We start from the raw sequence: 27228 nt of genomic DNA, 5'->3' as shown, positions 1-27228 counted from the left end.
TTGCCAATAAATAAATGGCACTTTAATGACCATGTTTAGTGCATATTAATTAAATTAAGTATATATGCATAGAATATGAGAAATAGATAGGTAAGCGGAGTTACCAATTGCTGAAAATGACGAGCATTTAACTTGTAAGCAAATTGCACCTCCAGACTCATTTTGCCGGTAGCATTTGTTTACACCAGGGGCTGGCAACCAAAACGACGAGAAGGGTCGTCGTTTTTAGAATGCGGTCGTACACTCGAGAGGGCCAATGCGTGTGAATACGAGTTGGTGGTCCTTCATAACAAAACGACGCCACTAAACAATCCTCAATGAGCTGCACGTTACCGAGGCCCCGCCCACGGTGAACTTGAACTCTCCGTGGTGAACTTGGACTCTCCGTGGTGAAAATGAACTCTCCGTGGTGAACCTGAACTCTCCGTGGCGAACTTGAACTGTCTGTGGTGAACTTGAACTCCCCATGGTGAGCTTGAACTCTCCACGGAGAACCTAAACTCTCCGTGGTGAACTTGAACTCTCCGTGGTGAACTTGAACTCTCCGTGGTGAACCTGAACTCTCCGTGGTGAACTTGAACTCTCTGTGGTGAACTTGAACTCTCTGTGGTGAACTTGAACTCTCCGTGGTGAACCTGAACTCTCCGTGGCGAACTTGAACTCTCCGTGGTGAACCTGAACTCTCCGTGGTGAACTTGAACTCTCCGTGACGAACTTGAACTCTCCGTGGTGAACCTGAACTCTCCGTGGTGAACTTGAACTCTCCGTGGTGAACTTGAACTCTCCGTGGTGAACTTGAACTCTCCGTGGTGAACTTGGACTCTCCGTGGTGAACTTGGACTCTCCGTGGTGAACTTGAACTCTCCGTGGTGAACCTGAACTCTCCGTGGTGAACTTGGACTCTCCGTGGTGAACTTGAACTCTCCGTGGTGAACCTGAACTCTCCGTGGCGAACTTGAACTCTCCGTGGTGAACCTGAACTCTCCGTGGTGAACTTGAACTCTCCGTGGCGAACTTGAACTCTCCGTGGTGAACCTGAACTCTCCGTGGTGAACTTGAACTCTCCGTGGTGAACTTGAACTCTCCGTGGTGAACCTGAACTCTCCGTGGTGAACTTGGACTCTCCGTGGTGAACTTGAACTCTCCGTGGTGAACCTGAACTCTCCGTGGTGAACTTGAACTCTCCGTGGTGAACCTGAACTCTCCGTGGTGAACTTGGACTCTCCGTGGTGAACTTGAACTCTCCGTGGTGAACTTGAACTCTCCGTGGTGAACCTGAACTCTCCGTGGTGAACTTGAACTCTCCGTGGCGAACTTGAACTCTCCGTGGTGAACCTGAACTCTCCGTGGTGAACTTGAACTCTCCGTGGTGAACCTGAACTCTCCGTGGTGAACTTGAACTCTCCGTGGCGAACTTGAACTCTCCGTGGTGAACCTGAACTCTCCGTGGTGAACTTGACCTCTCCGTGGTGAACCTGAACTCTCCGTGGTGAACCTGAACTCTCCGTGGTGAACTTGGACTCTCCGTGGTGAACCTGAACTCTCCGTGGTGAACTTGAACTCTCCGTGGTGAACCTGAACTCTCCGTGGTGAACTTGAACTCTCCGTGGTGAACTTGAACTGTCTGTGGTGAACTTGAACTCCCCATGGTGAGCTTGAACTCTCCGCGGAGAACTTGAACTCTCCGTGGTGAACTTGAACTCTCCGTGTTCCAGGGGTCGGCAACCATCATAACAAGAGCTACGTTTTTTTCTATGATAATGATATGCACTGTCCTTTTTTTGAGTTGTACGCCTTTTGGCGTCATTTGGTCCAACACCAATGGAGACTAGGCTCTAAGAAAAGCTGTCTCGGGTGTGGACCAATCAACTTCAAGGACAGTGCATATCATTATCATCATCAGAGTTGTTTCTTTTTGTTTGCATTTTGACTGCTTGTGTTGTGGTTATTGCAAACATGATGCCTTGTATAAAGGTGTCAGTGTTTGTACCAGTTGAAAGGGTAAAAACCTATTACTATATTTTTCCGCTGGTAAAGGAGGTCTCATAACTATAGGTATGTTCCAACTTCCCATTGCCTCATCAGAAAACTATTGCCATTCCACTGGATGCAATGCGATACGGACGGCGCGTTATGCATCTGTTAGATGCGTATTTATTTACCAGCGTGTTTAATGACATTAAGTCAAAACTGAGAGTGCGAGCGAGATGTCTGTGCGCATCTGCACTGGTGGTTCACAGCCAGTGGGGAACATTCCTCTATTGGGGCCAGACTCCACAGGAGCAACACCTTTTCACTTCACAAGGCAATACTTATTTTACATACGCCGAAAGGATGATGCGTTGGGTCAGCTCCAAACTGACCTCACAACCATTTGAGTCGTGACTCATTTATCAACCGCAATACAGTCCAGCCCTGCATATTGGACGTAAGTTGCTCATGTTAAATGATGATACATTTCTTCAACATAGTGTTTAACATAATAAGCACACATGGACAATATATACACTCACACATACATAGACTCACACACACACACAAAGACAAAGATCCCCCATATAGCCTTAACAGACTGGAGGGGCAAGTGCTGTTAGCGAGCACCTATGAAGGCCAGAACGGTACACGAAGGGATGGGTGGCCAGCACCATTCCCGACCGCCTATGTCTCCCCAGTTGTTTACACATCGCACCGGGTACTCATTTGAGGCTGAGTCGACCTAGGGGAGGCCCAGGACCGGTTCAGATCATCGTCACTGGTGTTGGCCGTGAGCGGGAATCGAACTCGGGTCCCCGGGTTCACAGCGCAGCGCGCTAACCGCTACACTACCGCTCCCCAGAAGCAGTACATACATACACACATAAACTCACACATACATACGCACATACATACACTCACACACACATACACTCACACATACATACACTCACACATACGCACACACACACACTCATACATACATACACTCATACATACATACACTTACACATACATACACACACTCACACACACACACTCATACATACACTCACACATACACTCACACATACATACACTCACACATACAACAACAACCGCCATTCGCCACTAAGTGGCGGTGACGTCACCACGACGCTTGTGCCAGGCCATGTGCACCCTGAGGCCACGTGAAGTGTCGAACGCCCGCTGGCAGGAGGTCACGGGGCAGACCCAGGTGCCACGGGTCGACTGACCGAGATGACCGAGATGACTGGCTGATCCACCACCTGTGCCCCCTACTGTGCCAACTTGCTGTGCTTTAGCCACCCGGCGCTCCGCTCGTTGTTGTGAGCGTCGCTCCTCCGCCCTCCGTTGTTGTTGGAGGGCGACTGCCTCCAACTGCCCAGTAGCGTCCTTCACGAGCCTCCTCCACTGAGGCCGATCTTGACACCGCTGGTACCAGTCATCGGCAAGTCCACTCAGCTCCACGTCCTCCTGTACCACATCACTCCATCTCTTCTCTAGCCCGTGCCGCGCCCGTTTAGCCCCCTCGATCCGGCCGAACAAAAGCTGTTTAGGCATGCGGTGGCTGGGCATGCGGGCTACATGACCCAGCCAACGCAGCCTTGCCTGCCGGAGGAGCTCACTGATGGGACTTTGCCCAGATCTTTCAAGGACTTGTGAGCTCCTCACACAATCCAGCCTGGTTAAACCCAGGATGGATCGTAGGCAGGCCAGCCTAAATGTTTCCAACCGGCGAAGATGCTCCACTAGGGGGGTCCATGTTTCGCAAGCGTAGAGAAGGGAGGGAATGACCGTGGCCGAGAAGACCTGAAGCTTCGTGCGGAGCGACAGACCAGGTAGCTTCCACACAGCGTTACGCAACCGATGAAAAGATATTGCCGCTAGACTGATTCGGAGTGAGACCTCTGCTGATAAACTGGAGCCGGTCATAAGCACACTGCCCAGGCATGGGAAACTCTCCACTCTCTCCACAACTGCCCCATCACCGATTGGGAGTTGTGGGGGTGGAGTGCCCGATGGTACAAAATACCCAGGCAGGTGCTTAGTTTTGGTGGGGCTGATGGTAAGGCCCCACCTCTTAGTGGCACGCTCCAGTCTCAGCAGCAGCGTCTCCAACTCCTCTTCTGAATGAGCAGCTATTACCAAATCATCGGCATACATAACGTGGTTGACCAATAGGGAGCCATCCCTTGATCGCACCCGGGCGTCGATCAGCCTCCCATTATATCTGTACCAAATGGTAATTCCCCCGGTACAGCTATTGAAGGCTTCACGAACTACGCAGTCGAAATAGATGTTAAATAATGTGGGAGCCAGAGGACATCCCTGTCGCACCCCAAGGTGTACAGGGAAAGGCTCCGACTCCCGGCCACGTAGTTTTACCCGGGCCCGCTCACCATCATGAAGGTCCTTAATGATCGTGAGCAGAGGGTCAGGGACTCCGAAAGCACGAAGAACAACCCAGAGCCCAGTCCTACTGATGGTATCATAGGCCTTGACCAGGTCAATAAAGCAGAGATGTAGGTCTTTTTGGAATTCCCTACACCTCTGCTGTAGCAGACGGACAGAAAATATGGCATCTGTGCAGGACCGCCCTTTCCTGAAACCGCATTGGGGCTCCGCAAGCCTCTCCTCAGCGTGCCTAGCAAGGCGATGTTGAATAATCCTTGCCAGGACCTTACCCGGCACACTGAGGAGTGAGATGCCCCTGTAGTTGTTACAGTCGGTACGGTCCCCCTTCTTAAAGAGGGGGACCACCAGGGCATCCTTCCAGTCCTGCGGAACCCGTCCAGTGGTCCAGACTGTTGTTATGATACATACACACATACATACAATCACACATGCATACACTCACGCATACATACATCCATACACAAAACCGTGTATGTGCCCAAGCCTGTGCATTTCCACGCAGCATTTAGCTTGGAGTAGTGCAAGGTGCAGTATTTATTTTTATACATTTAAATTTGGTTATACAAATGTTCGGTTAATTTCACGTTTAGATTTTTTCCACCACCGCTGCAGCATAGCAATCTGGCATGCTCTTGCCTCTGATGTCTGCTGTTAATCACACTGACTCATTGAAAGAAACCCAAAGCGGTGAACGTCTCCGTAAACGGGAGCCGCGGTCTGCGTGCGTGCGTACGTGCGTGCGTGTGTGTGCGTGCATGTCTGTGTGTGTGTGTGCGTGCGTGTGTGTGTGCGTGTGCGCGTGTGTGGGCGTGTGTGCGTGTGTGCATGTGTGCGTGTGTGTGTGCGTGCGCGCGTGTGCGTGTGTGTGTGTGCGCGTGTGCGTGTGTGTGTGTGCGTGTGTGCGTATGTGCGTGCGTGTGTGTACGTGCGTGTGTGTGTGTTCGCGCGTGTGTGCGTGCGTGTGTGGGTGGGTGCGTATGTGCGTGCGTGTGTGTTCGCGCGTGTGTGCGTGTGTGTGTGCGTGTGCGCGTGTATGGGCGTGTGTGCGTGTGTGCATGTGTGCGTGTGTGTGTGCGTGCGCGCGTGTGCGTGTGTGTGTGTGCGTGTGTGCGTATGTGCGTGCGTGTGTGTACGTGCGTGTGTGTGTGTTCGCGCGTGTGTGCGTGCGTGTGTGTGTGCGTATGTGCGTGCGTGTGTGTTCGCGCGTGTGTGCGTGCGTTTGTGTGTCCGCGTGTGTGTGCGTGTGCGTGCGCGTGTGTGCGTGTGTTCGTCGCTGCGCACTCTATCCCCTGCGCTCCCTAAAAACCCAGCGCGCCGTGGGGCTGCTCTCAGCTTGAGTTCTTTTTGTACGCACATAGCGAAATGACACACCTGTTAAGCCTTCTATTTCCAGCAGAGCACCCCAGATACAAACACCTATCTTTCTGATTTCAAATCGGATGGGGACTTTATATATATTTTTTTATGATTATTGTTGTATTTTATTCGCCTGCCTTTACATTAAATTTAAATCATTTCATGGATCCTTTAAAATTGAAGATTTCCATGCCTCACGGGAGGTCATGGGGCTTCCTGTAATGTCTGTAGGCTTCTCTCCGAAAGAGACTTAACAGATTTGAAATTAGGACCCAGGCTATATCCTTCCCCGTGTTATTGGAAAAAAATAAACTCCGCACATTCATGCCTCCTATATGTACATCCTTTGTTGCAAAACATGCTTTCAAAATGTGAACCTTTTTGGAATTTCACAATAATCACTTACCGTAAAATGATCACAACGGTGCATATATTGAAATGATTACGTGTTTGCACCTCCCATTGTTATGTTTGCAGTGCAAAATAATTTAGAGGATATTTTTTTCTGTCAGACAAGTGCAGGCATTGTAAGGTTATGGCTTGCACAATTAACTTAGACCTTCTGGGTTCGATTTCTAACCAAGGTTATGAATACAATACCTGGCCGCCAGTGCATTGAGTTGTATTTTTTACCATGATTTGGTCGTCATAATTACAATCGAAAGTCAAGGGCTCTTCCTGTGACTTTGGCTTCTCTAGAAGTGGAAATTTCACATTTATATGGTGGGGGGGGGGTCAGTATTAACATAAAACAATGAGTATTGACTTCTCACAGAGTGGTACTTATTTTATAGACCTTGGAGGAATCATGATCTGCAAACTGTGATGGGGCTAAACGCAAGAATCTCCACCTCCTTTATAATAATGATTAGTGACCAAAATGGAATTATATTTGGCTGCATGCCTCGGGAAATTGAAAATCCATCTGGCACCAATGCCACCGGCACTGCTATACAGGGCCCACACTTTACCATTTTATTAAATGCCACACTGTGACCGTGTTACACAATGCTTTTATATGATTAGGTTTTATGTAGCATCACGTACAACGATATCATTGGACACTGCACGTGATCATAACGTGTGTGTGAAATAAATGCATACATATACGAAAGTGATGGTAAAACATTTGGTGAGAGATGTCACTTTCATGCTTATTGGTCTTTTAAAATGATTGAGTATTCGTGTCCTGTGTCACGTCTCCAAATGATGCTGTGATTAGCCTTAGTGGGAGCATATCTCCTTGCCTTACTCATCATTTGATTTGTAATTTGTGAAGTTATCACTTTTAATAATTGTATTACTTTTTAAAAGGCACGAGTTTGTAAGAGCTTGGCAGATTGTATTAGTTTTCTCTGAATTATTAGCTTTTTTCATCGTCTATAATACTCAGGCATTTGATATTAATTTGTCTTTTCTCGAATCGTAGTTAATAGTATGTATATGGTCAACTGTAGAGAAGCGTTTGGTTCTTTGAGATATTCATGAGAAATCCTAATACTATATGTTTGCTGTATTATAGGAGCATAATAGGTCTGTGATTCTTCAAATCAGTTTTGCCCTTTTTTTGCACGGAAAAGATTGCATGATTGCAGCATTATTCAATGATTAAGGTGTTTCTTTTCTGTGTACACATTTAGTAAATAATAAATATCCCATGACGTATTTTGCACTATTTATGACCGGTATGGCGTGGTGAAGCAGTCACCCAACATCGGATGAACAAAGAGTTGTCAACAATTAAAATCAATAACATTAATTACATATTTGAAAGAAAATGATTAACAGTTGCAGGATGTGACGGTAGATTTAAATTGCCCTTCAAATTGCTTGTGCACCGAGGAATTTGGCTCAGTGTAATTGCGTCAACAATGCTCTCCTTTGTACCTGCGTCCTGTGTGCTACTGTGTCTCCCCAGGGCTCCGCATTGCTGGGGCAGATGACGGAAACAGGCTGCTGGCTGGCTCACCTGCCCTGCTACGGCACAGAGGAAGGCAGCAACTGCGTCATCTACAGCAACGGTGAGCAGAGCACGCGTCCCCTGCTCCTCGGGAGGCACGGCCCTGCATACAGCGGCTTTAGAACTCGTTTCCATGTTGCAGCCGCTTATTGCCTCTCAACTGCTGCTAAGTAAATGGCTTAATGATAGCAGCCATTGTCTGTTCCTGTGTGTGGAGCAGGGGCGGTTTCTTCATTAGGGCGATTGGGCGACGCACCACCAATGTCATTCAACCACAGAGTCACGCTAGCCGTCACTGTGCCTCTGGATATAGTCCAATCAGCGTCATGCTACGTTCTGTGGAGTACCGCCTCTTTTTGGGCGATTTCACTCCGGCTGAGAATCGCCCCGAGTGGTCCCATAGACTTACATTCAAAGATGTTTTTTTTCGAACGGGGGCGCTGCAATGCATTCTCTATGGCTTCCGGGAGGGCTCGCACTAACGTGCTTACGTCATCATACGTGCTTACGTCATCATACGTAAGCACGTTTCATCCAACAATAGAATTTGTCGCCACCTAGTGGAATCTGTAATAAAAAGAAACTTGAGTGGATTGTATATTAATAGTGAGTATAGAAACAAACAAGATGTATTGTAAGAGTCACTTTATTTTTCATTAATATTAAAGAAGTTGCCTTTACATGCTTAAGCTGTTAATTTATCCATTGCATGGGCGGACCTTATCCTTATCAATCATCCAGACATTTGCCCCCCCTGAGAGATTTTGCAGGAGCCGCCACTGGTGTGGGAGTGTGTGCTGTGTGTGTGCTGTGTGTGTGCGCTGTGTGTGTGTGTGATGAGCGTGTGTGTGTGTGTGGTGTGTGTGTGTGGTGTGTGTGTGTGTGGTGTGTGTGGTGTGTGTGTGGAGTGTGGCGGTGAGAGCGCTTGCACTACGAATCCCGGCGGCCCGAGTTCGATTGCCTGCTCATGGCCAACATCAATGATGAATACCTGAACTGGTCATAGAGATCGCCTGGGTTGACTAAACTTGAAATTAATAGCTGGTGAAATGTGTTCACACATCACCATTGAGGAGAAAAACGCAGCCGGGTGTGATGCTGGCCAACCACCCCCTTCGTATGCCGTGCCAGCCTTCATAGGTGCTCGCTAACAGCACTTGCCCCAAAAGTATGCTAAGGCCATATGGGGGATCTTTGTATTTGTTATCCCAATGTACTCGAAATTCGGTGACCCGAGTTTGATGACTGGCCACGGCTAAAATGAGGAGCACATATCCAAACAGGATTTGGACCTCCACTTGGCTTACTCAGCCTCAAATTAATACCAGGGCCGCAGTGTGTATACATCGGCACTGGGGAGTTAGATATGTATTCTGGCCTCAAACAGCACTTGTCCCAATAGTCTACTAAGGCTATCTGTGGGTCTTTATCTTTTTATGCGTGGATGTGTACTGTACTCATGAATATAGCATTCAAGTGGAGTTCAATGTTATTTGTTTATATGCGTTACAACATTATATGATGCGTGTTATGTGTATGTATATAAGACTCCATCTGTATGCAAAAATCTCAGTGAGAGCATCTGCCTATTTAAATGAGCAATGGCGCAGCACTCATTTGCATTATTAGCCTTGAGCCCAGTGGTGGAAATGTCTACATTCACATAGCAGGGGGGCTAGTGTCTCCGCAGAACAATCCACTCCCGTGGTGACGAGAGGGCATCGCAGTGGCGAGATGTTAACTACCTCGCCTGGTATACAGGAGGTTGGGGGGTTTGATCCTGACTCTGACGCCTGCTGCTGTATATTTGGAGCTTGCGTGTCTCTCTCTCCCCGTGGTCGCGTGGATGTTTTTCCGGGTCCTTCGGATATTCCCTCCACATTTAGAAACGTGCATTTAGAGTATTTGGCTGCTATAAATGTCCACGTGATAAGCTACTTCGTTGGGCCATACAGCTCAGTGGCGTTACCTGGTACAGTAAAACGCAGTTTAATAGTTTTAATAGTTTAAAATAACACTCTTACTATACGACCCTTGGCATAATGTATGGGCTGGGTTGACCGCAGACCTGGATCCGAACTTGAGACATTCCCATCGCGAGTCGAGCGGTTGTAACCGCAACCGCCACTCAGCCAGATACGGTGACGGTAATTGCCTGAAAAGTCTGTGGAGAGGAGGTGGGGGGGTGGAGGGAGGTCTCGCCGCCACCGAGGTGCTATCAGTGTTGGGGCTCTGAACCGTGTGTTCTGTCTGTGCCGAGCGTATCACTGGACCGTTATCAAGCCAGAAGGCACCACCATGTCTACTGAACAAGGCTGCAAATTCAAACAAAGATCTCTCCCCCTCTTAGTAAAAAAAAACACAAAGAAGCATAAAATAAAATAAAAATTGCCACAATTTTCCAAAGCCGCCCCCTTTTATCACTTCATTATTGCTTTTGTAACATTTATTAACGTGGCTTTTCTATTTTTTTGTTTAATACATATATTATTTGTCACACGGGTGGCACTGGTTGGAGTGTTTAACTCGTTAACAAAAGGTTGTGTGAGTTCCAGTACTAATCAGGGATGTAAAAATGTAGTATCGCATTGTCAGAAGCCAAAAGTGTTTTTTTATCTGTGGATAGACTTGCCACATATATGTCATTTTAATCACTGCGTATAACGGCTCCTTACATCTGCGAGTAACCCCGTTTGTAAATTTGAGCAAAGATTCCTCCCTTTTTTGAGTTTTCACGAAACACCTAATCCTTGTTTTTGACCGAAGCCACTGTGCACGTTCAAGAACAAGTGGAAGAAATACCGTTGATGACATCAGCAGAAGTTGAGCTATGAATCCGCGCCAGCGATTCCATTAAAATGCTGCTGGGAGGCCTCCCAAGATTTCATGTTTATGATAGTAAATTCCGCAGCCATGCATCTCGTCTAAAGGTTGGAGAGATAGCAGGAGACAACTGGCGACAGTTTATCATGAAAAAAAAAAGAAGCAAAAAAAATGTTGCCGTTATCATCGCAAATACTCGAGACATTAAATGGAAACTCGAAATGTGAACAACTTTGGTAATTTACACGTTTTTGTTCTTGAATGCATCGTACAGCTTTAAGATTTGTTGAACTTAAATTGCCAAAGAAAATGTCTACTTTCAATTAGGCTAAGCATTTGCCGTTTTGACAGTTCGAGGCCTAAGTCTGTTTTATGTTTTTTTTGTGCCAATTCAAACATCTTGAAAATGGCAGCACATCGTGGCTTATTTTATCAGCATATGATTTAATTATTTCGGTCGTGTAATGTGTAAGAGCTGTAAAATTCACATATTTTCTCACTGTTGTACATCAATTGAGCTGTTATTGCTGCTCCATTTGTTTGCAGTTTATGCCAGGTAGAGCAGAATCTCAGCCTACAACCAGCTTAACGGTTGATGCTGCCGATGGGTTACGGTTAACATACTGGACTTGCAATCCGAAGGTCCACCAGTTTGATTCCAATCCCTGGCAGTTTCTTAAATCCTCTCTCTTCATTAAATCCCCCCTGCCTCTGTCCACTCAGCAGTATTAATGGGTAACGCCACGGTTAAGTCAATCAGTACATCACGTTTGGTTGGGGATAATGTGTTGGGTAATCCCACCTCTTTCCAGACGTTTGGCCAGTGTAGAGTCGGCCAAAAAACCCTCTCGAGCAGTGCTTCTTCACCTTTACTGCAGCCTTGCACCCCTTGGGTTCGCAATCGTAAAAAAAAAAATCTAATGTTAATAAACACATAGGTTTGATGAAATAAAGCGGTTGTATTAATGTCCCCCTGCTTCATTGGTGTTTCGCTGATTTACCTTCTGAAAAAATCTGGCATGTCCCGCACCCCCAGAAAGGGCATCTGGCACCCCCAGGGGGTGCCGTGCACCGCGTGTTAAGAAGAGCCACTGCTCTAGAGAGACCCTCCAGATGCTCCCTCGAGTGAGGGTTCTTCCACCAGCAGTGAAGGGAGCAAGTAATTGCAGGATTGCACCTTTGCTTTCGATATACAAACGGCTCACAACAATTTCCTCTTAGCAATGTCTGACCCCACTTTTTTTTTTTTACACAAACCCATTCAGTTTTGATTCATAATTCATGTGTGGGTCGGATTGCGTGAGTAAAACGTGTGCTGTAAACACTCATCCACCCGACACAGCCAATTAATACATTTGCCACGTGAACAAGTACTGGAGAGAAAATCGACAATGTTAAATAATTGTGCCGAGGGCTTTTGGCTGGTAGTTACAACCAGCATCCTCAGGCAGGTTCCACTATTTGTTGTGAGATTTGCTCTTCGGCTGAAGCAGTAATATGTTGGTACATCTGTTCACAACTTTATTCATTGGCTGTGCTGGGTGGAGGAGGGTATACGACACACGCACATTTTACTCGCGCTGTCTGACCCAAGCAACAATTATGAATCACAGTATTGGTCACTAAAATCTTCGCGTTGAATCCATTCTCTTTTGCGGTGACTAGTAAAACTGCTCGAAAATGTTTTTGTTTTAAACATCCTTTACTGAAGTAAAATCTAATTCGGATAAAGCTTTCAACTTCAAAACCACAATTTATAGAAAATTGCATTTCATCAGCATAGCAGTGGCCTTCATTGCATAGTACAGTGGAACGAGATAAAATGTTGTTTATGATTGTTGTTTTTACGTAGTTCAATCAGATCATGTATGTGTAAAGGAGTTCCAGCCCCGGCGAGTCTTGAAATTGGTCTTTATTATGTCTTCTGCACAGTGGGTCACACATTAGGGATCGTTGCACACAGCGTTGTAATACGGTGGGCTTTTTTCTGGAAGATTTCCTGGTTTATCCAGGATGTTTCTGTTGCGCGTCGTCGCTTTAAGATGTTCTCTGTTCATATTTTGTTTTTCGCGGTTGCACCCGACTCAAGAGCCGCATGGCTCACAGGGCTATACCTCGTAAATGAAACTTGAAACTTGAGGCACCACAAACTCCCCTTCTACCCTTCCTTTTATACTCTTCTCCGTCCTTTCCAACAACTTTACAAGACTCTCCACCAATCCCCTTCATTTATCCTCACGGTCTCCCAACCAACCGCTCATTTCCATCTAGTTTTCCCTGATGACTAATCCGATTTGAATGTTCTCCACCTTCAAATCCGATTTGTGCCACAAGTTGGGCCCTCCCCTGTTGTGATAGCGCCTCACCAATGAGAGTCAAGCGTGCCATTGGAACCCACGAGCCATTAGACCCGGTAAGTGTTTGTTTATTTATTTACTCACAGGGTTTGCCTCTTTGCATCCCTTACAATTTGTAACGATTGTTATTGTTATTTTTAGTCCCTTTTTTTCACGTTACATTAATCGTACCCATAGATCACGATGCTGGTCAGTGCAGGTTGGTGAATTCTGGTGGGGTGGAGGACCAATTCAAATAGTGTGTCGCTCATTTAACGGCGCGTATAATAATTTACAAAACTAAATGGCAGCTAATGATTTTGTTTTTGTCCTACATTTGTATATACACATGACATGCAGACTTTGGAAGCTTCTTCTTGGAAACGGTTGTAGCTAAAGTCAAAACACGCATGCAACAATTTGAACTGAATCATAATAACGCATAGTCGTTAGTGAAATGAGCTCAATGCTACATAAACACAATCTGAACTCGGCGTAGTTTTGCAGATATTCCACTTGGCTGGATGAGCCATCTGCACGCAATGGAACCCATGAGACCACACAACGATTATGTACGACGCTTAAGCCGAGGTGAAGAGTTCAAGCATTCTGCGAAAGGTTTTGGAATCGTTTGCTGTCGTGCAGCCCATTCTGAATACTTAATTAAGAAACACATTGTATATTTCCAGCTGCGTTGTCGTTCAAAAAAACGATAAAGTCGAGGCAAAGTCAGTGTCAACCCTGATCACATTGGCCACCACCCTGTAGCATTGGTGAGAAAATTCCACATTCGAATTTTGAAAGCGAGAATATCCATAGCATTTAATGACCACTGTTGACTTCCCATCTGGTACTTAATTTTAGCATCCCCGAGCGATGATGGGCTGGGTCGATCCCCCAGTGGGATCTGAACTCACAGCGTTCTGGTTCCGCGTCAACACCGCCCTTTATAGGCAGTGCCCATCCTGATATTTCTATAAATGACATATACTGACATAGAGTATACCACGAAATATATTTTTTCCCATAAAAAGATTACTTCGCTGTGAACTTCTCCAGAATGTTCACATCAAAGCATTTTCCGACGAGAACTGTGAAATAACATGTAAATCACGTGATCCTTTATTTGTAACGTTACCCGTAGTTTCGCTCGACATATCCTGCGTGTATAGCCACGAACGCTTTTATCCACGGAACGTTGTGATCCTGCACGAACATGCGCAGAGTTCCGTGCGCTTATTGCAATTGGCTTTTAAGTGATCCCAGAAGCAAATGAGAGAAATTGTAAGTGCGCGTACACTGGTGGCATTGATCATTCGCAAGGGTACATTGCGGGGAAAATGTTGCCTTAGCAGCGGCACACATTGGCGTTCGGTTTAGAATATATTCGTGGAATCTTTAAAGTCCACAGGCAAGGCAGTGTGCTGAAACGATTGTATTGTCCCATCTCAGGTGCGTGGTGACAGCGAGTAGCCTCAAACGAGCCAACTTAGGACTTGGAAACAAAAGGCCCAGATCATTATGAATCCTGCTAAGCACTGAACAAGAGATCTGGATTGTGTCTTTAATAATTAACAGAGCTGGAACACTGATGGCACACGTGTCAGCGAATGCCACACACTGCCAAACGTGCACCGCAATTCGCAGTGTTTAGGAACAGAAATTTCGTGTGCTGTTCGTAAAAAAGTGCAGCTACACCTAAGAAGAAAACTCGCTTGTTACAATTAAAAAAAACCCTGCTCAAATGGTTATTGGGAGGTGGTCATCTTTGTTCTAATTAGTGGTGGAAATTCCACATTCCTTTTGAGTGCCGGGTAGAGTGAAACCGGATTGGTTAACGCTTTACTTAAAGAACCAGTTATCTGAGTACAATTCCCAGTTACTAACTTCCTTCACTAACCTCCTTTTACTAACCTCCGTTACTGACCTCCTTCACTTCTTCTTGTTTCGTATGGCATGGTGAAAATCCACAGTTTGTTTTAATGATCGTCATAAATTAATGCAAAGGTTCCTCATCCAGTCAAATGATGTGGTTGGTGTGGATTTCAGCGATACCGCCAGGATGTGCATGGATGAAGCATTCATCGGTGATGTGCCTGATGGTTTGGACTTCTCCACAGTCGCATTTGGGCAATTCTTTGATCTTCTCTTATTGGAACATGTACGCACATCTGCCTTGTTGTGTTCGAGCGCAGTTCAGCGTGGTTTATAGTCGACCTCCTTGACTAACGTGCGGTGACCAGTGTGGTGAAGTTTGGTCAGACAACCCCCTTAATCCATTAGCGGATTCACACAGGGATATACTTTTTTACATATAATAATAAAATCTCATTGTGAGTGCTCGATTTCCTTAGCACAATGACCATTCGCATCTCACAAAAGTGGCATTCGTGATATGAGCAGAGGAGGGGGATGATGATGGTGATGATGATGGGCTCAGTCTATCGGCTACGAGACGCGAGCCAGTGAAACACTGAGCTCACTCCGAACGTCCGTGCGATCCCAGCGTGCGTGATGCACACATCGCGATTGCGGGCACACATCACCTATGGCCTGCTCTCGCGGCAATGCCGCAAAGTGTGCACACGAGCCCTCATCGAAGAACGTGCAGAGCACCAGCCCACAACACAAAGTGTTTCCCCACTACAGCAAAGAAGATTAATGCACGTTTCAAACGGGGTGGCATCTTAAGTGAGCAACACACAGAGAGGACACGCAGCACAGTTAACCAGGGCTTAACCTCTGGTCCTGCCCTATTTATCAAACCTTGCTTTGGCACACACAGCAACAAGAGGTGTGTGTGTGTGTGTACGTGTTCTGGTGTGTGTATGCGCGCGTGCTCGCTGATCAAGAGACATGCGATACAGCGCTCAGTGTTTTTTTGTTTGTTACGTATTATTTCTGTTAAGTCTCTTACGTTCAAATGCGACTATAAAAATGTAGACCACTTGTTTATTTCCGTTGTTCAAAGGTGGATTCCAACGTCCGGTTGATAAGGGCGGTCGGTCGCAACGTGTGAGTGTGATGAAGGGCTTCCTTTGTGCATTTGTTCATTGCAAACGTTTGTGCGAAATCTGAAAATTGGGGCACGGTGTTGAATAATACATGATGATGTTAGAATTGGGTTAATTCCAAAAAAAACCTTTATACACTATTTATAGGGATTTTCTTTTTTGTTGTTATCCTTTAGACTGTATAGCAGGCGGGTGCGATTTTAATTGTATGGGCATTTTCAGAAGTGGAGCAGTGGCACGGTGGTAAGACCACTGAACAATGAACTCTGTGACCTTATCTTCTTGGTTCTTTCGGTAAAGTCACGTAGAAGGGAAGTAATAAAATAATAAAAATTAAACATAATAAAATAATTATCACGACGTTTCGGCCACAACGAAACGTCGTGAGAATTCCAACTCAGCTTAAATATATGCTCCAAGCATGGTGCTGTTTCATTCAGACGCTGTCGCCTCGACAGACCTGGTTTTTTCACCTGAGGACGGCTGCTTGCTTGTGGCCGAAACGTCGTGAGAATTATTTTATTATGTTTTATTTTTATTATTTTATTACTTCCCTTCTACGTGACTTTACCGAAAGAACCAAGAAGATGAATCCCTGCAGTCACGAAAGCTTTAAATCGGTGACCTTAGTTAAATTCCTGGCCATGGCTAACATTGGTGGTGAGTGCTATCTGAATGAGTGTTGAAACCCGTTTTACATCGGCACATTGAGCAGCGTGGTGAAGTATGGTCTAACGAGTCCAAAGAGTGAAGGCTTGGCAAGGCCTTCCATTCACCAGAATATTGACAAGAGCTGTATGTTGTTATTATTATTATGCCTTTCATGTATAATACATGTTGACACCTGATGATGATTGCTTGTGTTGCAGTCGAAACGTCGTGAGAATTGTATTGTTTTATATTTTTGTATTGTTTCCCTTCTACGTGACTTTACCGAAAGAACCAAGAATATGAAACCCTGCAGTCACGAAAGCTTTAAATCAAAATTATATTTGAGTCTAAAGGTAATTTGAAAATTGATGGTCTTAGCAGTTTAACATGCTATTGTAAACAATTGCTCAATTAGTGATACTTATTTTCACCATCATCATCGATGCAAAGTAAATATGAATTTGTATGGAATGAAAAGCTTCTGCAATTGATCCTGATACCCATGAGAAATGTTAATAGTCATAATTAATACATACTACATAGATATGAAAAACACAATACATATTTTGGTGAAATACACTGCTCAGACATGTTGTATTGACTAAAATATAGGTTAGTAGTTTGGTATTGTGTGGTGAGTTTAATGATGAAAAATGTTACAATTGCTAAATTGTATCTGTTCTCATCTGCCTGCTTTTAGGAACCAGTTTTAAAGCATATTGACTGGATGTTCAATGCATGTGAGGTTTGAGAGTGTGCGTGTATATTGTAAATACACGTGGTGGTGAGCGGTAGTCTAGCGGTTAGCATGCTGTGCTACGAACCTGGCGACGGAGTTTTATTCCCGCTCACGGCCAACACCAGTGACGATTATCTGAATCGATCCAGGGCCTCCCCAAGGTCGACTCAGCCTTGATGGGGTACCTGGTGCGGTGTGTAAACATCGACACGAGGGAGACAAAGGAGGCCAGGCATGGTGGTGGCCAATCACCTCCTCGTGTGCCATGCCGACCGTCGTAGGGTCTCGCTAACAGCACTTTCCCCAACAGTTTATTTAAAAGCGGGGGATCTTTCATCTTCGTTTGTATATATATTTATATATATGCTGTGACACAAACATGGAAACGCAGATTTTATTTTGGGGGATGCACGACACCAGTAGTTTTGGTATCTGAATATGGCCTTGGTCTCCTCTCGGTTGACTCAGCTAAAAATGAGTTCCAGCTGCAATGCGGTCCTTCTAATCAGCGTTGGGCAGACAAACGTGTGTTTATGGTTCTGATCAAAATGCCACCTTGTTGGAATGTTCCAGCCTCAATAGGCGCTCGCTAACGCCACTTGCCCAAAACATAAATAGCGCACACAAGGCTGAAATTATGCTCATAAGGACATCAAAGCTGCAAACAGCTGCTGAACAGCCTTGTGTAATGAGGCCTTCAGTTCCTGTAGAGAAACGATGTCTCAGGATTGACCAGATGCTCTCTTGAGACATCTGCTTGACAGAGAGCAAAGGACATTCAAAGGCACGGCGCTTTAAGCCTGCTCTTTAATATTTACAATTTCATTTTTTAAATCCCTCGCGAGTAACTACTTTATTTGAAATAAAGAAGCAAGAGATGGCCCGGGTGGCTTCAGGGGCTGTGCTAATGCCGCGGCCCGTGTCAGGGCAATGGAACCGCGCAGCTAAGGCGCCGCGTTCGGATCCCCGGCTCAGATTCACGTTGGATTAATTTCGATTTTCAAGAGTAGCTCGATTGGCCATTTTATCTTCGTCACTGGCGACTAAGCACCGTCTTGTTCCCCCCAAGTTCTCATAACGGCGCTCAATTCTGGAAAGGTATTAAATATGATCTGTTACACATTTAATAGTGCTGTTCATGGCTGGCCACTTGGCGCTTGGAGCTATGCATCCTGTGCTCGGCAACCGTGACGTGAAAATATAACATAAAAAAATCGCTTAAGCTGCCCTTTATAATACGGATGCATATATTTGTCATTATGGATATTGATTATTTTATTCGCTTACGCAGGAAAGTAGCACTGGGTCTCAATAATAATTTAAAGATGACCCTGCAGGAGTTATTTGGCCAGTCACTTTTTTTTTAACAGAGTGCCTCGGGGAAACCCAGGTATGCAAGGGGATAACGCATAAACTACACACATACCTGGTGTGTGTCAGTAACCTGCTTATTGTACTGCTTGCGACAGGTCACCTTCTGTCTGCCACACTAGTTATCTCGGACAACACAATCTCTGAGCGACCCACGTACCCCTCAGAAACCACTGGATTACAGGCAGGTGCCATCGTAACGTCCAATTTACATGACTTACCCTGCCTTTAAAATTGATGAATTAATTAACATGAGAATTAATCGCAGGTTTCGGACACATTTCCCGAAGCAAGGAATCATTTACATTTTTCTATTTTTGCCCAAGCAACGTGGGCTCAGGTGGTCACGTCCAGGCATGAAATAATTTAATGAGCCATTGGGCAGTAAAGGTACGTTCTGCAGTTGCAGACGTGATAATTTACACCGAAGCCAAAACTATGCAAAGTGTATTTCTGCTCAATCAAGCCTGGACCAGTGCTCATCTCTCCTGGATAACCTTGAGCCAGCAGTGGAAATTCAAAATGTGTTTGACGTTGGTCAGTATTTCAACAGAATGATCAACATTGACTTCCCACAAATTGTTACTTATTTGGTCTACCATGCAAGGATTAGCAATCTTCAAAATGCAATATGTGGTGAAACTTTATTACAATTGCAATATACGTGGTCATGTTTTTTTTATACAAAATATTACAATGCAATGGTGACTTGGATTTATATAGCGGTGTTAAAATTTAACTACATTTCGAGATCGTTGTAAATATTTAATAGGTAAGAAACTTGGAGTTACTATAAAGGTAGTGCAGATGCTAACGTCATCAACCTGAATGTTGGAATACCAATTAAAATCAGCCTCTCAATTATCAATGAGTCGGCCAAACACCAGTTATTGAGCTTATTGCAGCATTGTAACTGTGTGTCAACAATTCTATCCATACTGCCACTTGGCCAAATATATACATAACTGTGTGACCCTCTGATCAAATTACTCCAGAATGTGCACAGTTTCATTAGATCACAGCCTGCTAAGCGGAATTGAGTCTGGAGAGCGTTTGCACGGGCAACTGCTAACCATGACAGATGTTGTACATTGTGAGGCTATGTGTGGTGGGCAGGAGAGGGCAGTTCAGTAAAAAAAAAATTGCTGTACTCTACTTCTATGCTCCAGCGTAATATGGTCAAATAACCCATGTGACCAATACGTTGGAAGGAAGGATATTTAAAAAAGACTTCACATGTACATATGCAGGGGTGGCCCAAATTCAGGACACGTTAATGTTATTATATTTATTTAACATGTAACATAGGGTTAATATATTTATTTTAACAAATGTTCAAACTGACATTTTTGCATGCATGAATTTCTTCTGAAATAAATGTAGGACTTTTTTGAAGATGACCATTCTTCAATTATTATTTTTGTCTCAATTCAATCCACAGTTCTTAATCGAGTTTTGTAATATATGGATTTACGATAACCTCACAGGAAGATGTAAATAACAATAATGATAAAAGATAAAATATTAACTTCAAGAATCGACAAATAAAAATGTGTTTTTTTGTTTATTCCAGTGTGAAAATAAATGAAATACCCCTTCAACGTGTTTAACGTAACCCATAAAGCACAATTTATTTTGGTGCCTTTTGGGTGACTCTCGGTGCCCAGTGGCTACCAGAGAGCCGGGCAGCATCCTGCACCACTCGTAATTAATTAGCGAAGGTTATTTTCTGTCCAGACCGGGGATTGATCTGTGGCCGATGAATTTGTAGGCAGAAACAAGACACCTTGCGTCGCCAGGGAGTGTGGAGCAGAATGGCAGATGTTTGTGTCATCCGAATGAGAAATGGATCAAGCACAGTTCATTTCCCCCGCCCTGCTGAAAGCCACACAAATTAGACCTTCATGAAATTATGTCAGTCAAACACAAAAAAAGAAGCGCCCATTGGAAGGTCATTTGGAAAGGACAGCAAATTTGCCATATTCCGCTTGATGCAATTTTTGCTCCAATGAGTACGCACGCACGCACGCACGCCGCTCGCGCTGTGTAAAGACGCGTGCGTTTAGGTTTCCCTCGCTTTGCGCGGTAGATGCGTTCCAAGAAAAGGGTGCACAGAAAAAGCGAAGTCGCGTAGCGCGGTTCTGCACAGTCACCCAACCCACAATGCACCGCACGAGACGGCTGCCCTCCAAGCAGCGTGTACGGCGCACGCACGCAATGTTGTCCCGCGTCCGACTGCGACATCGCGTCTGGGTGAATTTAAAACCGCAACAACAGAGCACGCTTTTTGGGTACAAAAAATAGTTTGGCTGCACGTACGCGGAATTGCCCAAACCAAACCCGCACAAAGCGAGGGAAACCTGCGTACGGGCGAATGGTGGTGCAGCGGTTAGCGTCTTCTGCGCCTTGTGCGCTAACCGCTGCTATTTTAGTACACACAGTGGACAGAAAGTACAAGAGCAATGGACTCGCATAATGCGCGTTGATTCATTAACCTACCCACCCGCCTCCCACCCCGACTTTGCACAAGAAGAACGCACAAGTGTGGTCATCACATCTACGCCTCCAATTAAGGAACGAGACGGGGGGACTTCACAAATCTGGCTGTCGCCTGATGAAGCTAGTTGTAATTACCGGCGAAACATCGTACTCAGATTGTAAATGTTGTGGATTTGCTTTCCAACACACCGGTGTGCTATACTAGTGACAAATTGGCATGTGCTGCTTACGTGACAACCCTTACTAGTTGGCTGTGTCAGGTGGTGGCGGGTTAACGACACATTTATATATTTACGCGATCTAACCCCAAAAAAACCTGTATCAGGCCTTGTACGACCTGGGTTTTATCTCTGGCTGTTATGCATGTCGTATCACAGGTGACAAGTGGTGTCGTAACTTGCGCTATGGGCCTCTCGTAGGTTGACTCAGCCTAAAATGAGTGGACCCGTTGCGGAGTGTCAACGGTAACCGGTCAGGCAACTTCGGCCGAGGACGAGTCGCAGCACCCGCGCTTATTCAACGGCCACTTCAATGGGCGCCTGCTGACAGCTGGACAGCCAGTATTGTACATCGGCAAATATGGCATCCCTCGTCTTTGACGTTTTGTTGGTATGTTCTACGCTCACTACTTCGTGTGCGGTGCGTGTTGTGAAGGTAATTACAAACATCAACAGAAACACAAACATACGGACATACGTACAACTGTGAATCCCCAAATTCCTATATGGACTATTGGGCATGTTTTTGTAAGCAAGCACCTATTAAGACCAATTACGGTGCACAAAGGACTAGCGTTGACAACGCCACGCCCTGTCATCACCTTTGCTGACACGTTGCATCGGTTTCTCGTTTAAGGCTGAGCTAACCTAGGGGAGGCCCAGAATACGTTTAGATACCGCTTGCCACTGGATGCTATCAGTGATCATGAAATGAACCCAGATTTTGCTGGTTTTGTAGCGCAGTGCACTAACCAATCTGCCCGTGCTCCCAGGGACGCACACACACACATGCATTCTCATACGTACAGACATGTATATATAGATTACATTAATTTAATACTTGGGGAGGGAGGGATGAGGAGAGATACAGAATATTGCCAAGGTCTAACATTATCTCTTGGGAGTAAATGCAGCCTTTGCACCAAATATTAATATATAAATAATTATCAATCCAGAAACGGAATAAATCAATAGATATATAGAGGTGCTTCTGCTCTAAATATAGCTTTGCTTTGATTGAGCATGAAACATTATTAGCAAAGTGCTTGGTTTTCTATAACTACGAGCGTGTTATGAAGCGTTAATTATTCAAGATGTGAGTAGCAAATATACTTGTTCATTTATTCCAAAAACCTTTCATTAATTTGCTGTTTTGCAGACTTTCTGTTATATATATATTGAGCCTTTTGAATTTCAAATATTGAGAAATGTATAATGTATGTACTTTATTTACATACGAATTTTGCATGGTTGTCTTTGGGAGAGACTGGTCCCCATCATAGGAATGTGGAATTTCCACCACCGGCCAATGGCCATCACCCAGGAGGGAGACAATTTATCGCTTTTTCTATATGTAGTGTGTGTGTGATCGTGGTAGTGTAGTGGTTAGCGCGCGCTGTGCTACGAACCTGAGTTCACTTCCCACTCACGGCCAACACCAGTGACGATTGAACCAGGCCTGGGCCTCCCCTAGCCTTGAATGAGTAGCTGGTGTGAGCTGTAAACATCCCCACTCGGGAGACAAAGGTAGCCAAGCGTGGTGCTGACCACCCCACCTCATGGCCTTCATAGGTGCTCGCTAACGCCACTTGCCCTGAAAGTTTGTACAGGCTATATATGGTGGATTTTTGTCTCCACCTTGTGCACGTGTGTAGTTGTGTGTTCAGAGTGCGTGTGTGTGAGTCTACGCAACGTGGCACAGCGTTTCGGGCATTGTGTTACATCACGGTGACCTGGGTTCGACTATTGGTTGACTCAGCCTTTAATTAGAACCTACTGTAGTGTGCGAACCTTAGGACGAGAGAAACAATGGTAAACTGGTATGGTATTGACCAAATCACAAACCAATCCCTCATTTGCTATACTGGTTTTAATAGGTCATCTCTTAACAGTGCTTGCCCCTACAACGTATATCGCTAATGGGGGTTCTTTTTCTCTGCGTGCGTGTGCATACGCATGCGTGTATGCGTTCACGTGTGTGTGTGTGTGTCTTACTGATTGTATTACAATCCTGGTGACCCGTGTTCAATTCCTGGCCTTGCAAAACACTGGTGGCAATTGACAATATGCATTGCGTATGCAGCGCGATGGGAGCCTGTGCAAAATAAACGTTGCTTTCTTTTTGGGATGTTTCTGTCTACATAGCCACAGTTTTTATTTTTTCTCAGAATCGGAATATTTATTTATTCACCCAATCATCGCACACAATGCATCACCAGAACGACAATCTTAGTGCATGGGACATTAGGTGGGTTCTGGCCGTACATTCTGCATGAATACATATGCCAAAAAAAAAAACCCCAAACATAAAGCAAAACAAAAGGGATAAACAGCATAAGCTGCGTGAAGTAGGATCCAGGAGCAATCATGGAAGTCGTAGACCGGAGATTGACGGAAAGAGAGGGAGCTAATAAGTGACTGCGCGAGGATTATTTATTTCCAAACGTGTGAATTTGCCTCTTTTAGCACAGCCAGCAGCTTACGCTTCGCCCGTGCGAAAGGGAAAATAGTGTGCAGGGGTGATTTTTTTTTCCCTCCGCGGGTTTTATTATTATTTTTTTAAAGAAATCACAGGCACACCAGAACGGGGTTATCAAGATGGGAACTGGTCGAAGAGCACGGTTACATTCGGAGCTGCAGAAACCTCATTTGAGTGAGGAATTTTTCTGAGGTCTAATCCCGAAATAGATTATTAAATGTATTTAAAAAGGCTGTTTACGCCACCAGCCTTCCATTGGCGGGATTTAATGAGTTGCAGGCTCTCTACTGGCTTATCGTCCACACACACTGGCCAAGGAAGAGCATTTCTTGATTTCTCACAGAGTGACAGAGGCATATGAAGCATGCGATTAGATATTTACGCAGAACCGAGTCAGTTTAACCCCTTTCTGCATTTTTCAGTCTCGCGTTGCACCCTGCTTTAGAATTTAGCTTGGAAGTCGTAAGACTTTGCTGAAGCTTTGCACTGTGTCAGGCGCGCAATCTAATCTGATTCCCATGAATCAGCTGCTCTGGGTACCCATAATTGGGGCCCGATTTTAATTCTAAAAAGTTATTATATATAAAACACAACCGTGTCAAGGCTGTCTGAGGATTTTGACATTACTCTGTCTGATTTTCATCATTGAAATGTCATCAAGCATCATGCAATGCAAAATAAAAAGCATTGCTGGGGAAATAGCGAGTATTGATCACTTTGTAGATCGACGCCAAATTTCAGTGAGTTGTGTTTTCATATATTTTTCCCAAGTAGAAGTTAAAATAAAGTTTCGCATAAACATGCATGATTTTCTCTATTTTTTTTACAAAGTATTTCGACACAGCCATATTTCCATGCAGTAATATACTGCATTCAAATGAGATAAATGTGCGAATGCCTGTTTTTTTAAGACTATGTGTTACAACAATCGTACAATGTCCTGTGACATCTATGAGCTATCATAATCGCACGAGCCTTGTCGATGTAGTATTTAAGTGTACAATTGTGTACTTTACGCATATGTGTTCATCGATGTAATGCTATTTAATACCGCATCTTCCTTCAGTTGAATAAACACAACAAAGCATTGACATTTCCTTGCAAACAGGATGAGAAAAACATGTTGCATTTCGAGACTTTTCTCATGAAACACACAGTAGGGGCAAACTTAAGTAAAAGTGTGCTACTAAATTAAATCATTACGCTCCATGTTTGCAATCGAATCAATAAAATCTGATTTGTTCGGGTGCTAAAATGTGGCCGCCGCATTTGTCTATCAGTATGCATTGGCACCGTGAATTTGAAATCCCACTGTCACAACTCGTTTTCATGATAATTTTTGTATTATTTCTTGCGGCGACTACAAACACTCATGGGCAATATTATTTTTATTTTACATAATTGCAACACGCAAAATGTAACGCAGACAAAACAAATAGACGCATTCAATGGCACTCTTTTCATCACTCACATCTGCTCATACAAACAAAACAATATTGTAAACAGGCATGCAAACATGCGCATGCGCTATCTAATACACTTCGGGGCTCCATTGCAAATATGTAATCATAGCCCGGGTCCCTGTGCACAATACACACGGCCTGACGGTAAGATGATGCCTTATCCGATGGTTTGTGATAGCAATGAAGTATCAGTCAATATACAGAGAGCTCTAAAGAAAGAGCTCATGATTTCCTAACACTTCACTGCGGGGCATTTAAGCTGCGATGAGACCGTTTTTTTTTAAAGCCGGATAACTTGGTGATGATAGTGCACACACACACATGCAAACATACAGTACATACCCTTACTACACACGCCCTTGCACGCATACATGCATATCTATGAAAACTAACGGATACACCAAAGCAAATTGTCCACTCTTCCCCTTGCTAAATAAACAGTTAGGACAAGTGCTACTACAGACAACACGGTGCATGGGTATCTTTCTCTGCCCACCGCTGATGTGAATATACAGCCAACCGAGGCCATCTAGACGAGTCCAGGTGAGGTTCGTTATTGATGTGCGTGTGGACCAGCACGGAATTAAACCCAGCTCAATGGAATTGTAGCTCAATGCACTAAATACCAAGCCATCTGCAAGGAACTGCTTTGACACACGCACAGATTCCTTCCCAAACACACACGCAACATTGTGCCTGGTTTGTGTATATACATATTTGTGCATCCGTGTTTACAGTTCAATGTGATTGCGCTAAAATCCCAGCGACCCCAGGTGTAATTTGCAGGCAATACACACGCCTTTGATCAATACTATCTGAATCTGGGATTCACTTGCGCTAGATCGACTCGGTCAAAAGTGAACACCCGGCACGGTGCGAGAACCTTCGTGCTGGGAGACAAAGGCGGCGCTGGGCAGGTCACGCAAGACACCCCGAGCGTCGTGCACGGTGGCTTTAATAGGTGCTCGCTAACGACGATTGCCCAACCAAAGAGAATGCAGCAGCTAAGTACTGTTGCGGGCATTGTGGGTTGTGGGGAGGGGAGGCGGTGTGCAGGATCCATGCCTTTATCTGCACGCGTGTGCTGCGGTGCAAAGACAAAGATCCCCCGTATAGCCTCAACCAGACCGATGGGACAAGTGCTGTTAACGAGCACCTATGAAGGCCGGCACGGCACACGAGGGGGTGGGCGACCAAAACCACGGCCGGCCGCCTTTGTTTCCCTCGCGACGATGCTTACGCGCCGCGCCGCGTGCTCATTTGAGGCGGAGTCGAGCTAGGGAAGGCCCACGACCAGCTCAGGTAATCGTTGCTGGTGTTGGCCGTGAGCAGGAATCGAACTCGGCTCGCCGGGTTCGTAGCGCAGGGCACTGGCCACCGCTTGCGGTGCGCGCACGCATACCTGCACGTGCTGCGTTGCGCGCGCGCACACACACGGGTGCACGTGTTGCGGTGCGCGCGCACACACACAGACGGGTGCACGTGCTGCGTTGCGCGCACACACACGGGTGCACGTGTTGCGGTGCGCGCGCACACACACAGACGGGTGCACGTGCTGCGTTGCGCGCGCGCACACACACGGGTGCACGTGCTGCGGTGCGCGCGCACACACACAGACGGGTGCACGTGCTGCGGTGCGCGCGCTCACACACAGACGGGTGCACGTGCTGCGGTGCGCGCTCACACACAGACGGGTGCACGTGTTGCGGTGCGCGCGCTCACACACAGACGGGTGCACGTGTTGCGGTGCGCGCGCACACACACAGACGGGTGCACGTGTTGCGGTGCGCGCACGCACACACAGACGGGGTACGTGTTGCGGTGCGCGCGCACACACACACAGACGGGTGCACGTGTTGCGGTGCGCGCGCACACACACACAGACGGGTGCACGTGCTGCGGTGCGCGCGCACACACAGACGGGTGC

General features: G+C 45.7%; 1 protein-coding gene across 1 annotated transcript in view; it reads left to right on the top strand.

The window, feature by feature from the left end:
- Positions 1 to 27228, top strand: part of ZFPM2 (zinc finger protein, FOG family member 2) — a 220449-nt gene that overhangs the window by 129090 nt on the left and 64131 nt on the right. Inside the window, exon 5 of the mRNA XM_078868938.1 lies at positions 7667 to 7769. Coding sequence (XP_078725064.1) covers positions 7667 to 7769 — 103 coding nt within the window. The remainder of the gene's footprint in view (positions 1 to 7666; positions 7770 to 27228) is intronic.

This window comes from Lampetra fluviatilis, chromosome 26 (genome assembly GCF_964198595.1).
Source record: "Lampetra fluviatilis chromosome 26, kcLamFluv1.1, whole genome shotgun sequence".
In the NCBI taxonomy this organism is placed as follows: Eukaryota; Metazoa; Chordata; class Hyperoartia; order Petromyzontiformes; family Petromyzontidae; genus Lampetra; species Lampetra fluviatilis.
The sequence above is the reverse complement of the archived record's forward strand: the minus strand, read 5'-3'. Positions and strand labels throughout refer to the sequence as shown.